The 15,617-nt window shown below is 35.6% G+C and overlaps 1 protein-coding gene across 4 annotated transcripts in view; it reads left to right on the top strand.

Moving 5' to 3' along the window:
• The window catches only part of CDH13 (cadherin 13), a gene marked incomplete at its 3' end in the record, with an annotated part of 467,396 nt that overhangs the window by 318,084 nt on the left and 133,695 nt on the right, over nt 1-15,617 (top strand). For all 4 annotated transcript variants that reach the window (XM_082062395.1, XM_082062394.1, XM_082062396.1 and 1 more), the window contains one exon: nt 5,585-5,763. In XM_082062395.1, coding sequence (XP_081918521.1) covers nt 5,585-5,763 — 179 coding nt within the window. The remainder of the gene's footprint in view (nt 1-5,584; nt 5,764-15,617) is intronic.

The raw sequence follows: 15,617 nt of genomic DNA, 5'->3' as shown, positions 1-15,617 counted from the left end.
TAATGCTTTTTTTCATTTACCTCATAATTTCTTGTGTTTTCACACAGTAGAGCACAAGTTTCATTATACATATGCTACCACAAAATCTCATAACCTGGTATGTACTGGTAATATATGCATGATTTAGGAATCATCAGTGAGGCTAATAATTTTCACTGTTTTTACCCCAAAATTTTACACTAAAGAAAGAAATATTCATAACACTACAGACAAAGCACAATATGTCAAAGTAGCATCCACGTCACATAAACTCAAGTAATGCAAATTCATTTACTGACATTTCTTATATCAATGTCTTGCCTGGAGCAGCAGATACCTGAAAACTCTTAACATTGTTTTCAGTCATGTGACGCTCTATCCTACAGCATGGCCAGGGACCATACTGTATATAACTCATTCTCAAGAAATCCCAGCACTGAATAATTTATTCTACTAAAACACCTGTGCTACTGATGAGAAAAAAGGTTAAATACTACTATTGCTAGTATGGCTGACCAGCCCATACATCCTTACTGTTCTGTCATAATGTTCAACTAGGAATGTCCCATTCTTTCTTATTCAATTTATATGTTTTCTAACTGCATTAACTCTCTATAGATAATGGCAGTTCTTAATAGGTCTTCATCTCTGCTTAACATTACTGAAGTTTCTTTTGTGTATCAACAGAAGTTTGTTTATTATTCATTCTACGATTGATGGTTCACGGCTGCATCTCTCCACTCATGCTGACTGTAATACTTTGGCATGCTCAGTGATGCTATCTAAACTCTACTTTTAAAAGAAGTATACACATATCCTGAATTTGCCAGACATGTAAATAGAAAATGTGTAAAAGTCCTGCAGGGTTGAAAATTATTGCCCTATACAAATATACAATATGCTAAGACTGAACTCATTAATTCTTACTAAATGTCTTCTCTGTTGGCCTTCAAGTTTTTAATAACACGCATAAGTTAATAACTGTAGTTGCAATTCAAATGCACTTGATTGGAGCTGTAATAGACCTTTTTTCTTATATTTGTTTTGTTTCCCTGGGGCTTGTTGTCTTTAAAGTGCAAAATGACAGTCAAACATGTAATTAGTCACAATGAGCACAGTAGTCAGAACAGTATATTCCTTTTCTCCATTTTCTGAAAGTTGGTGTATTTTTTTTTCCTGTAGCAATGAATTTAATGTTCTCTAGAGATATAGGCAACCCTCTTGATTTCTTCCTTTTTCATCCCATTTTTCATTCTTTTTTCTCCTTCTTGGGTTAAAATAGCTTTACTTTTTGAAAGTATACCATTGTGCAACTGATTATTATCAATGTATGGAGATACATCTGAACTTATAAAAAAGATAGGAATAAAACTCAGCAATCCAGTCACTTTAATTAGAAAAGTAAACCCTTCCCTTTCTGTAGCAGATGTAGAAAATATTTAACATCTTCAACATACACTAGAGACTCACAAAAAGACTGAAAATAACATGAGAAAATTCCAGTGTGAAGTTTTTGAGCACTGTAGCTGTCATGAAGTTAAAAATGTTGAGTCCTTAAACTGGATAGTATCTTAATATTAGATTCAAAGTCAGTCATATTTTAAGACTTTAGGCTTAAGATATTTGTTCATGTTTAATCAAGCTAGAAATAGGCCTCACTTCCACTACATACCAGTCATTTTTGTTAAGCCAGCAGCTGAATATAATAAATAAATAAAAGGGATGGGAAGTTAGAAGTCATCTACCAGCTGGACTGTTCGCCATGTTCTTTTGTAGTCTTGAGAGAGAGGAAAAAGGGAAAAAGAAAAAAAAAGTTAATAGAAAGGTTATTAAGAGGTAAATAACGAAATGCCAAATAGCTTTTCCCAAGGAACCATCTGCTCCAATCACCACGAAATTCTGCAAGCATTGTGTTTTACTTCTTAATGCCTAAGGAGAGTTTTTTTGCCAATATTTCCAATCCAACTTACAGGCCAAATGAGCAATCAGCAGATTGAGAGCCGCAGCCTCTGGAGCAACGGCTTGGCTGGTGGGATGTAAGTCTGATCAATGAGGAACTTTGGGAGGTGCAAGTAGAGGTTTTGAGTGATTATGGTAATAGAGAAACTGCCCAGAAGGTGTGACAAATAAACCATGAATATTGAAATATACTGAGCCATAACTGTACCTTTACTGAGAGACTTCCTCAATGAGTATCTGCACATCATCAGCAGAACTATAAAGTTGCTGATTTTGCAGACATTTCTTCCTCAGCTTGATAAGTTAATATATATTGTTTAACATGATAATGTAGCAAGCTGTTGTTTTGTGGTTTGAAAGCCAGCTGCATGTGATTGATGCCAGGAAAGGAAGTATTTATAAAATGACACTGAATTAGAAGTAGTCAGTTTATGGGTCTGGGGAAATGAATCTTTTATGAAGAATAAAACTTTATGATGAAGGGGTAATACTGAAGAAGCATGCATCTTGAATTAAACTCTTTTGGACAAGATGTAAAATATAAAATTGTATCACTGTATTTTTAGGAAAGAGATCTCTATAAACATTGTCTTTTGTGGTGGTCCAGTCCCAAATGTGTGGTCATGTCTGTTCTCTCTGTGAACACCTCAACTAGGACAGGAAAGTTCTTCCTTGGAAATGTCGTTATCGGATGTCTCCAAAAGGTTCCCAGAATGTATTTTAGCTGCTGGTTTACAGCTGTTGTGGGTTTTGAGGCATCAACCACAAATACTAGCCCATTCTATTTTTTTTTTCCCCTGTGTAGGGGGTCTTGTTTGTTTTGTTTTAATGGAATAGAACATAGAAGATACTACTGTGCTTTGAAAGGAATGGACAGCGTTGAACTCTGGTTGGTTTGCAAACCTGTTTGTGAGCACAGGAGCATAAAGAGATAAGTGCCATAGGACAAGCCATTCTCAGGATCATTGCAGAAGTCCGGCACTAACGTTCAGCTCAGTACAAGGGCTTCAGTTTTGTTTTCAGACATAGTGTTCAGCAGCTCCTGTGGTTGTTGTAGCAATGCGAGCATATAGGTGATGTTTAGAAAGATTAGTTTTCTGTATTGATTTACATGAACAGAAACCAGTAGAAACCTATATAGACTATATTAATGCATAATGACATCTAAAGACAACCACAAATTTAATGTGTGTTTTTACATCTGTTTTATTAACTCATGAGAATAGACTAACATTTACTTAAATGTAAATGCCACTTTGATAGTAGCTAAAATCCGATATCTCAAAACTTTTGACAGCAGCAGCACAGAAACAAATGGATCTAATTTGCTACAGTTTTGCTCCTAGAGCTAGCATCTCTATGCAAAATGAATGTCAAATTCTGCTCTTCTGACTTACTGGAATTGCTTATCCGTATGCACCAGAGGAATGATTGTACGCAACAAGAAAATGTCCAGTGAGTTGAAAGGTTAAAGAACTGCAGCTGACAAATCAGAATCATATTCAGCTGTTGTATTAAGCTGGTTTTATGCCAGAGTAACTAGAGATTCAGGGGTTTACATCAGATCTTAACATCTACAAGTGCCTTCACACTCTTATCATCAGGAATATTTCAGTGGGGCTGTATAGGGTGACTATATAAATACTACCTGAGAATATATTTTAATCAGTTTCTAAATCTATGCTGAGCATGAACTCCTCTAATAGATTAATAATGGCAGCAACTGTATATTCATTTAAAATACAGTCTAAAGTACTGGAGTATTGTATTTTTATGGAGAGAGTTGCGTACCGAAACCCATTGAATTTCACTTCTACTTGGTCATTCTTGAAGATTTGCCTTAATTCTCATTATTTCACTGAAGTCTTGTAACTTAGGAGATCTTCATGAAACACATTATCTAATATGAATAATCTCCTTGAAATGTGATATATATCTAAAAAAATACCACATTGTGTTGTACTTGTGAAAAGAGGGTGAATCTTCATTTTTCCAAACAAGAAAGCTTCTCTTTTTTCTTCAGAAGAAGTCTCAAACAAAGTAGGTGAAAATATCAGGGCTAGGATCATCTTGTAATATTGGAAAACATGGCATGGTATCCAGTGGTAAGCTTCTTTTTGAGCTGTCTGACCTTTAATCACTGGTGAATAAAACCAACATGCTGTCAGATCTCTGTTATTTTTCTCAAGGGGGTAACTTTGCCTGAAGTAGCAATGAAGAAAAACCTTTGAGAGCTTATATTCAAGGTCACTACAACAAGAGGCAATACTTTGTACTCTGGGAAGTACAGCAAAAGAAAAAACAGGAAAAAAACCAAGAAACATATCTAAACAAGGCAGTCATGTTTGTTTAACAGTGAACCAGCCAGTTGTTATGTCAGGCTATAAGTGAAGCTGGGTTTGTTTTTATTTGTTTGGTTTTCATTTGAGTTTTAAGTGATCTGTGCTTCAAGACCTTCACAAAGCATATAAAATTACTGTTTATCATTGTACATGGATGATACATATTTCTGTTCTGCAGGATCTTCCAATGTAATGTTTTTGTAAGGTTTTGTCTGTACCAGAAGATTTTAGTCACTTACGGTTGTTTTGCCTCTAAAAGCTGTGTTCACACTGAGAACAGATGATATGGTCTTACAGATCTGTTAAGAAATGAAAATGTTGTATTTGAAGTGTTTTTCATCAGCATATTTTAAAATGACACTTGCCCACCAAAGGCCGATAGGGGAAAATAAAGGGTTAGCCACCACATAAGAAATAATCTCTGACAAAGAATTATAAATAACTGTGATGTTGCAGTTCACATATTAGATAAAATGGTTCCACTGCTCTGGTGTGTGTGTCTAAGGGAAAAGAAAACACTTGATCCTGTGATGCGGGGGTACGTGTTCCACCAGCTAAGGAGAGAACTGGCAGCATCTCAGTCCTCCCTGTAGTAACTGTGATTTAGAAGAAGAGTTTTTTCTTCTGTACATTATTTGGGAATCTGTACAGTCAAGAGCATTTACCTTATTGCACTCTGTAGCAGAACAGTATGTTATAGCATTTGTATGTTAAAAAAAAAAAAGCCTTTGTCACTTGAAGCATAGCCTGGCAATAGAGGTGCTTTTTTTTTTCCTTTCCAATTGAGGCTGATACCATAAGCACATAAATTTGTACAAATTGAAATTATAATAATGTAGGCTTTAATCATTACAAAGTTTCTTACTGACAGAAATTAGAATGTTCAACCATTCTGAAACTGTACAAGACTTTAAAGTGAAAACAAAGATCTTTCTTATTTCAGCGTTGTCATCTTCATTATAAATATCCTGTAGATGTTCTACTTGTAGAATTTTAAGTGAAAAAGATACGCCTGTAGTTCATTTAGTGAAAACCAATTAATCTGAATGGAAACAAAACATTCAAATATGGGGAACTTATGCTAGAGTCACATGTGTACTGCAAACCAGAAACACTAGTTTTTTGTTGGCTCAGTAGCAAGTGAAAATAACACAAATACAAGTACAGAGTAAATATCAGGTGAAGCTACTTAGTGGCCTTGATGAGATAATGATGTATTATACCCACCTGGTGCTCACACGCAGCAGTGGAATTTCACATGTTCTTGGTAACTGTGTTCTGTTGTCTGTCCACGTTTCCCTTAGGAACGACTGTGATGCGTATGACGGCGTTTGACGCTGACGACTCCAGCACAGACAACGCTCTTCTGCGGTACAACATCCTCAAACAGACACCTACCAAACCATCTCCAAATATGTTCTACATTGACCCAGAAAAGGGAGATATCGTTACAGTGGTGTCACCTGTGCTTTTGGATCGTGAGGTAAGTCAACATTTTCCTGTTGACCGTCTGACATTTTAATGTTTGTGCCTATAGTCTTCTTCTGTGATGTGAAAAGAGGTTCAGAGGATTGTGGGGGTGAGGATTCAGAGGTTCAACTTTAAGGAACCTCTTAAAAGTTCTGTTTATTTATTGGTTGGGCTTAAGAAGCTAAATGCTCTGATCAATATTTATAAATCTAGCAGTTCATAATTTCTGGGCAAGACATTTAGCGTTGGATGGTGAGAGCAAAGATCTCAGGAATAAGTGGAATTCAACTTAGAGTTACCAATAAATGGTTTGGAGGTAGAAAAAGCCCCAAACCTAGTTGTACATACAGCTTGCTATGAGCTTTGTGCAGTTTGGTGCTTTAAATCCTTTTCTAGAAATTTCTTTATGTTGAGTGGACTTAATAGACTAATTAACTTGGTATCCTATAGACAAAAAGATGAAAGTAGAAAAAAGGAATAGTAAAGGGACAGTAGTCTGCATGTGATTCTAAGGTGGATTACCATAGTACTAAAATCTGTGTTTACTAGATCACTAGTAGATGTAGATCACTAACATTATGAGAGCATAAATTGACATCAAAGAAAGCTTACATATGATCATTTCATGTTCAGAAGATAATAAAGTAGACCAAATCTGTTAAGACAAAGATCTAGTTATCAGAAAATATGAGAACTGGGCACCAATACAGGGATGACTTAAACAGTTACTCTATAATCTCCATTTCCTTCAGTTACATAGCCCTGTGAGCTCTTAGGTTCCTAGAGACAACCAAAATGTTCTTCTTTCTTTTTCTGATTTACTGAATTTGTCTTTCTAAGATTCAGGACTGTCCAATGTCTCATATCCAGCATGTTATTTTTCATTTTAACAAAATGAAAATGATGTCCATACCACTTCAGTTTAGAGAGGTTCCAATTCTGTCACACGTGTGTGGCTGCCCACAGAATCACGCCCAAGTTAAGATGTATATAATCACTACCTTTTTGCCTCAAGTTTTGCTTCTAAATTCATTGTTTCAGTTCAAAAGCTTTATGCTGTTTTCTAAAGTCAGTTTTATTCCTAATAGATAACCGCTCCCCAGATTAAACCAATTTACTCAAAATTAGAAAATCAATAGAAGGGAATGAACATGCCTGCTTTTCCTAGTATCTTCCAAAGGTCACTGGTGATTCATGAAATAATGATGCTGTCCATACAAGAAGTTTGGCCTCAATCGAATGGATATTATGGCTGGGTAGTATATCCTGACAGTAAGATCTGAATTCCTCATGATTTTTAATAATAGTAAATTCAATACCTTTACTTTGAAGGTGACATGGCAATCTGCAGTCTTGTTGAAACTGCAAAGTAGTTTTTGTTGCTGCTGCAAATGCTGTGTGTTTTATGAGCCAAAATGTAGGGCTGTGTAAAATCTTAACACTAAAAACAAGCATTATCTGCAGTTAAAATCCAATCTACTATTGTCTTGTCAGGTGAAATGCTTGAGAAAAAGTATTGTTTTCCATTTCTTCATGAGATGCTTTGTCATCTTTGTGGGTTTAGCCTCTTCTCCCTCTTCCCTCTTATGTATGTCTTGTGTAGAAACCGGTAGTTGTGTCTCCTTTTTTAAATCTATGGAATTAGCCATTCGTGGTCAAAGATGTATAACTTCTATTTTTAACCATAGCAACAGCTTTTATGGACAAGTGGCCCAATGATCCTGTTCTGAACAATTCTGGGTACCCACATAATCTTGAAACTTATAAATTACTCTTGTGTATTTCTATATAGCTCATGAAATTGAATTATTGTAAAAGAATTGTCTGCCTAAGGTAGAGAGAGATGGGAGTAACATCTGGAGGAGGAAATGTCTGTCTAGTTACTACTCAGGGAATAAGGTACCTGCGTATCATGGGGCTTGAGGAAGTGACTTTCAGTGTGCTTGAAAGCTGGTGGGCAGGAGGGAGCACTATTTGCCACTGCTCTGTGGGATATCAGCTGATACTAGTGCCTTATTGTTATTATATTTTATCTCAAGAACCTTTGTAGATCTTAAATGTTTTGGCTATTTATCAGTCTTCTGTGAACTGTATTGTAGAGGCATGGGACAAAGAAATGTTTTTTCCCCTGAAACCCTTGCTACTAGGCGTGTAACATCAGAGGATAAAATATCTAGATATGATGTTTGGAGAAGCACTGTATGAAACAGTGTTTGTGAACAGAGGAGAGGAATGCTTTTACCTTCTTTTACCTTCTTACCCTTCTTTTGTTGCCATCTCACAGAATCACAGAATGTCAGGGATTGGAAGGGACCTCAAAAGCTCATCCAGTCCAATCCCCCTGCCGGAGCAGGGACACCCAGATGGGGCTACAGTGGAGAACATACTGTAATAGACAGGCCTAGGGAACAGCGAGCTTTGGTAGTAATTGAACGAGCGTTTGATTTAACATGGATGGGTGACAGCGTGTGCTTTGGAACTATTTCCATACTATAATATCATCTACAAAAGTCTTAAGTAAAAAAAGTCATTCTCTCCACTGTGCAGAAAAAATGTGTGTAGGAATCCCACAGATGACATCCAGCAACTGCTGAGTGCTTTTGATTTCCATTGACATCTGCTGAGGGAAACCGAGTGCTTCATGCCTTCAAGGAAAGACTTAGTGCCATACAGGATTTGTAGTTACATACCAGCACATTTTTATTCATAAATTTTTCAGATTGAAAATTGTTTCCAAAAGTACATGATTCTAAGGGTTTGCAGCAAAGCTCAGATAATTTCTCAAAGAACGTCCATTTTCATTTTCAGAAGGCAGCTAAGGACTTATTTTTGAAGATTAATGTGGTTTGTTGTTTTTTTTCATTCTTTTTCTTGTGGGAGTAAGGCATCCTTGAATGTGTCAGCAATAAAGATTGAAGAGTGTTAGGGGGCAAATTATACCTCCAGATATCCATCGGAGAATACATTTTGATTCATAAATTCAGAGGAGAAAGATGCCCTCCGTCAAAGTGTATGATCTGAATGACCTGACATAGAGCACAACAGAAAAAAGGAAAAAAAAAAAGAAAAAAGAAAAAAGAAAAAAAAAAAAAGGTTGGGGGAAGAAGAAGAAAAAAAGAGGAAAGAAACATTGAGGAAATGTCCTGAATTTTGTATTTCTGGGGTGGAGAGTCCACTTCAAAGTGACACTTCCCTGCAGTGAAAGAAAAACTATGCTCCTCATGTGCATAGGAGGAGAAAATGCTTGTAGTCTTGTAGAATCAACTCTTAAATTTCCTGTATGGATTGGTAATCAGTTTTTCTGTTTACCCACAATGCTGTTTTGCCAGGGTTACAGACCCCTCTGCTCTGCAGGAAAGTAACTGTGTGAATTGTATAAATTTTATATGACTAAAGCACTACAAGAAAGCTACTGCCACATTTGCTTAAGTGAAATATTTACTCTCACAGTTTGAGGAGCAATATGCTTTTGCTTTAGATAGGAACTGCTGCGCTGAATTTGAATTAAAGTTAACAAATAGTTTGAGATATCTGCTGCATGCTGGACTATGTGTTGTCACATATGTTTTTAAACACCTCAAGTAAACCGATTCAAGTATTCTGTGATTCTGAGTAACCCTGGGCTGGATTCAGTTAAAAGTGAGTTCCCCAGTGAGACTGTGTTCTGTAACCATTTGAACCATCTTGGTGCATCAATCTCCCATTATTTGAATCATATATATACCTTTCCCTTTCTTTGTGAGTTGGAAACATGGAGCTGAGAACCAAATGCCATAAACTCTGAGAAATCTGAAGTTACGTTAGCCTATCCTGCTCATGTTTACGTGGACCGCCTGTAATAATGTAATAGCCGTCTGAGCCTCCCGCTTCATTGGATGGCTCCAAGCTTTAAACAACGACTGCAACAAAATACGGTGTATAACAACTCACAAATACCCATTCCTGTCCATACGTTGATGAATGGCTGTACAGTAGCTAGCAATTTTTCAAGTCAACAGCAGCTCACCGATATATATTCACCAATCCACTGGTCACACAGAGGAGTGAATGCTTGTGGAAATGTTCTTTACGTTATGCAACCAGTTCTGCTATGATAAGTAAATCACAGTGTTCTTGTTGATAGGGTTTAAGTTCTCTGAAGGGGTAGCAGTAGGAAATAGAAAAAGCTTGTCCACTTCTGCAGATGGACACTGCCCTCTTTATACATATTTTCCATTTTGGAGATATGTGTCTTAAGCAGTCAATATACTTATTACTTACTCGATCTAAATGCAAATGCTGAACCAACAGTGCACTCTCATTTTTAATGAAAAGATATTAATCTTTTCAGCAAATGCATTCCACATTTGATCTTCATATTAACCTCTAAAATATTCATATTTACAGTGATTGTGGGAGAATGTATACCTTGAAGCATAGCAGCTCTGAGCTGGAATAATTGTATCATTTTGTCTTGTCTTCTCTGACAGAATTCCCACTTGCACACCTTTAACTTGTTTTGCAATATAATAAATTCCATAGCTGGACCTCAATTTGTATGGTTTGGGTTTTTTTTAGTGACTGATATGGCAATACCTCATATTTATTTTTTTCTTAAAATACAAGATAAACAAGCATTCACCCCTTTGCCTTGATTAATGCATTCCTTACACTGTGGTTTGTGATGCCTGTAAACATGAGGAGCAGTGGGTCTTTGGTCAGAGAAAAGTAGTGGGTCTTCGGTCTCTTTTCAGACATGATTCCATACTCTGTTTTATCTCAAATATTAAGAAAGTAGAAACATGTGGAGAAGAAAGCTGCTGGTTATAATGCTAATTTATCAACAGATGGACAAAGAGATGGAAAGTGCTTGTGAGATGTAAACACATATTTGAAGTTAAGTTTATGATGAACTTTCCAGCATTTGGTCTTAAATGTCTTCAGTTAGAATCTCATTTTACTAGATGTATTCTTTGTTTGATTCCCATTATGTTTTTGATGAGAAAGCTCATTAAGCTGTTCTTAAATCTTGGGAGAGGCTGTGCAAAAGAGGTAAATAAAAATAAAAATTATACATGAAAATATAAGTAGAATCATTCAGGTTGGGAATAGTAAATATTCCCATTACCAGAGCATGAAAACATTGTTCATTTTAAAAAAAAAAAAAAAAAAAAGGAAATTTGATCTGCATAAAGCTGTAGCAGTAGAATTTCTGCAAATCTTTCATTACATTGTTACGATCTGTTTCTACTTTCGTTTAATTCAACACATAGTTTGATAGTCAGATTTTGGGTTAAAAAGAAAAACTCAGAAAATTATCTGACAATAATAGTGATGAGATTTTCTTCTCTATAAAAATCTGTGAGGGATGAATATATCACATTGGGAACCTCGCAGGCAACCATTTCAGCACAATATTACTGACTCCTTCTGGACAGTGAATATAATATCAAGATCACAAGGCAGATAAATGACAACAATAAGCATAACATGTAAGAATCCTACCTGTGGATAAAATAAAACCATTGTGTGGGCAAACACAGTCACTTTCTTTGTAAATGAAAGGTTCACTGAATAAGCTACTGTCCATGTGTAGCTGCTCCTTTACAACTTCATCCAATATAAAGGGGGGAGATCACTATATATACTACTTCAGCTTCTTAAACTGTAGATTGCAGGTGGGATAAATAAATAACCGCTTAACAGGCAGAGCTTCCATGGGGACAAGTTTCCCTCCTCTGTGCAGATGAACCATGTGAAATCCCAGGCTGTCTCTTGAAGAATATTTTTCTACTTGCTTTCACTGATACTGGGGGAAGGAAAAAGAGCATTCCCAGCTCTTCATGAAGATCTTGAATTTATTTCTTGGATAGGCTGCTAGCTCTTCTTTCCTTAGTGTGTTATCTACCGTAGGATGAAAAACAGGTGATTCTCAACTATGGATGACTCCAAGCATCATTTTAAAATATATATTCCTGTCATAGCTTACTTTTTGGAAAATCTCCTATTTTTCTACAAGAAGATGTGAATATAATTTTTTTAAACTTGTGGTTCTCTGTAGCTGCACAGGGAAATATTTATATTCTCTCTTGTTTCGGGTTAGGAGTTTTGGTATCAGTAGTTCCTATGGTAGATAGTTTGCTGATCCTTTAGACATGTCACTCATTTGAACATCATGAGTTTCTCTTGCATTGATGTATTGCAGAGAGATTTAAAAAAATACCATCTTCAAGACACTAAGAGTGACACAAAGCATGGTATCAGCTGCCAATATACTCTGAATAGAGGCTGACAACTGAAATGTTATCTTTTTTTGGCTAGAGTTTCTTTATTTAAAAAGTTGAAAGGAATATTAGCTCTATGGATATTTTGATGTGAAAATCCCACTGTGACAAACGACAGTCTAAGAGGCAAAAGAAGTGGTGTACTTAAAACAAAATCTGTGCAGATTTTGCAGAGCGAGCTGGTTAATTACTAAATGCTGGCACATATTCTGCTAGTATGATGGTCACTAAATAGAAGATACCATGCACTTTGTAGATACCTGGGGCAATGATTTCAGTTAGGGAGAGAGAGGATTGGAAGGGTTAAAAGGTGAGAAAAATCTGAAAGATTCTCAATGCCTATTTTTTTTTAATATTTTCTTAGGATCAAGAGATATGCCTACAAAAGGTAGAAGTCTCTATTGATTAATCCAAATACATCCCCTCCACTTTTTTAAAAAATATCCCTATTTTCCAAACAAGTTTTGTTATCTGGATAAGGCGAACTCCTTGTTACGGAAGTATTAAGGATGTACTGCATTTTATTCTTGAAAAATCTTTTTGAATTTTCTGTCTTAAAAGAAAAACATCTGGAAGCAGTCAGTTTGCAACCAGCATCAATCAAGTAGAGTTAGTACCAAAAAGCAACTGGAATTATTTCCAAGTCAATATAGGAATAATTGCTTAGCTATGTTGGAGTTGCAGCTCAGAGTACTCAGGACTCTACAAGAGTTATCCCACAGATGCTTCAGGAGACAAAGTTTTGTGTGTTTCAATATAAAAATCAATTGTTAGTCTTTCTTTTCTTGAAATACTATAAAGCTTTGGAAACCAAGTAATTAACAACTATCTCTTTAGTCAAGAGCAGTATCAAATCCATACTTACATACTTGTGACTGTAATGACCACCTCACCCTAATGGTGTTGGAAATTCACCCAACATATGTGCATCTCTATGCTCCCTTGGCAAGGGAGAGATTTACCCAGTGCCAGAAATCAGGACTACAGACCAGTCATCTTCCCAAGAGAAAATGAAGAAAACCCTTAGATTAATGTTTAATATCAAAAAGGAAAAAATAATAGCTATAAAGCTTCCTTAACCCTTTTAGATATATATATAGGTTTGTCAAATACATATAGGGTTACTTTTAGTGTTCCACTAGTATAATTCAGATTTCTCTGTGCCGTTATCGTGGGATAATTCCTCTGGTGTTGATGGTACGTTAGTTTGGATTCCCCAAATGCCAACCAGATAACAGTTCATCTTTCTCATTTCATTTTCTCTTTCTTTTATCTTTTGTGTTTTCTTCTGACTTTCTATTTTTACAGTGTATGTAACAAAAATTATTTAAACTATGCTGATTTGTAGGAAATTTTATCTTAATGCCATCAGTGAGAAAATTCTCTCCCAATTCTGCCTAACTCTATCTATTCTTTGTGCTGGAGTATCTAACTACAATAATATGAATTAAAATGTGGGTTGGTTTATTCTGAACTTTTACTTTCAGTGTAATTGTATTCTTTTGGCTTCTGTGAAGCATTAGGTTGATTTCCTCTATTTAGTTGTGTCCAAATCCCATAGTCCTCAGTCTGCACTATAGAGCTATATAAAACTCCATTGAAGTTTAAAACAAACAAACACCAAACCTCAGGCTACATGAATAAGATTAGTTTTTAGTTTTCTGTTTGTATGCTCAGGAAATCAATTAAAAGGTAATCCGTGAAGGCAGAATGTGAATAATGTTGATATATTGGGTCTAATTATAGCATTTAGTTCTTGGAACAGGTAAACATGGGTAAATATAGAGAAATATCCTGAAGAAACATCCCTTTGCAGAGACCTGGAGATGGAAAAACTGTTGAATTAAGCACATATACATGTAAAGAGTCATGTTAATGAAATTCTCCTCTGCTTCTCTTTTGGACTGGAGAATCTACTAGTGTTTCACTTGTAATACATTCATGTAACTTTTTGCCTTTTTAAATTTTTATACATTAAGCAAAGTATGAAAATTGAAATCTTAATTAAAATATAACTGGAACATCCCACAGAGACTAGTGACAGCCTTTGAATCTGTTTTTAGTTGTAAATGTGGATATTACATCCATATTATGTAGATATAAACATTTCAGAAGCTCAAAATCTAAAGCATAAATGAAGTAATTCAATCATGCAGTTGATTACTGTAGAATTAAAGAAGTTCAATTTACCACAGAAGGGCTAACCTTGTCTTTATGTACACTATATACTTTTTTGATATGGCTATGGAAGTTCCCTAAATGATTGATTTTTTTTTTTCTTTTTTTCGTTGCTGGAGGATCACTGAATTGTCTGTCAGTGATCAAAATGCCATCATTTATGCATATAATTCTGTGTTGCTGGTTACTTTTCGCAGTTTGGTTTTGACAACTTTAATTTGATCTGTTCTGTGGCATGGACTTTTTTTTTTCTGAGGCAAACTCAGTTTCCTTGAGAGGAAATCCATAAAGCATCATTCTCCCTGCAGAACAAGTATAAGCTGACTCCTTCAAGACCATATATAAATCACTCTTAAGGGAAGATATTGCTCACTCAGAAGAGTGATTTGTAAACTCTTTAAGTTTGTGCCATATTATACCACCATCTTCAAATAGATACCTCCATCTAAAATATGAATTCTGCCTTGTAGGTTGATGGGACCATGAAGCAGTATTTATGAATGTTGACTTTTCTGTTTTGACAAGCAACTATGATGACTTCAGACCATGTTGCCCGATACTGTTCATTCATGATTTTTAGAACACTGGACTGCAACCTGCCTTAGATGAGCTGTTATTTTCAACATAAGAATTGAATGGCCTTGCCACCTTGGTTTTTCTTTATAGTATTTATACTAGGATGTTGCCTTGCATAAAATTTGGAAGCACACTTAGATGGGTCAGGCAACATAGACGCTACTGATGAAATGTGTAGTAGTGCTGATAGAATCACAATCTTTGAAATGGGGGATAATTCCGCTGACAATCATGAACATATTTCAACTTTAAGGGATTGCAACAGAAAAGAGGCCCTAGAATCTGGCCTTCGCTTATGCAGCGAAGAGGAGCGGAAGTAAATTTTATTCCAAATGTATTTCAATTTAATAAACATCTGTCATGTATATTTAAAACTGCCATTTCAGGATTGTAATTATATCATCTGAAAATAAGTCCTCCGCAAAAGAGAATTGAAGTGACAGGCTGAAGAAAATGAAACATGACGTTGCTCGTGCTCCTTTCGTCCTAGAGCTAAAATTTAAATTAATTTTCTTCTTCTTGTCAGAAAGTATTTTAATTGGAAATTATTTTTGATTGCAGTTTTCAGAGAGGAATGGAATTCTTCCCATTGTATGTGTACAGAAGATGTTGTGTCTCCATAATATTTTAATAAATTAATCACTTGCAGATATTTTAAATAGTTGGCAGCTGCACTGATAATTCTAAAGAAGGTTAAAAAAAATTAAAAGCTGAGGTAAACATAAAGGTTTTTAGCTTTTTATTTTTTGTTCCTCAGCACTTTTACATACAGCCACGTTATGTTTGTTGCTATAGTTACCTGCTTGTTGAGAGAAATGAATATTTGATATTAGCAGTAACTAGACTGTAA

The sequence above is a fragment of the Streptopelia decaocto genome (genome assembly GCF_964273445.1).
Source record: "Streptopelia decaocto genome assembly, chromosome: 11".
NCBI lineage: Eukaryota > Metazoa > Chordata > Aves > Columbiformes > Columbidae > Streptopelia > Streptopelia decaocto.
This window is presented reverse-complemented; position numbering and strand designations above follow the sequence as displayed.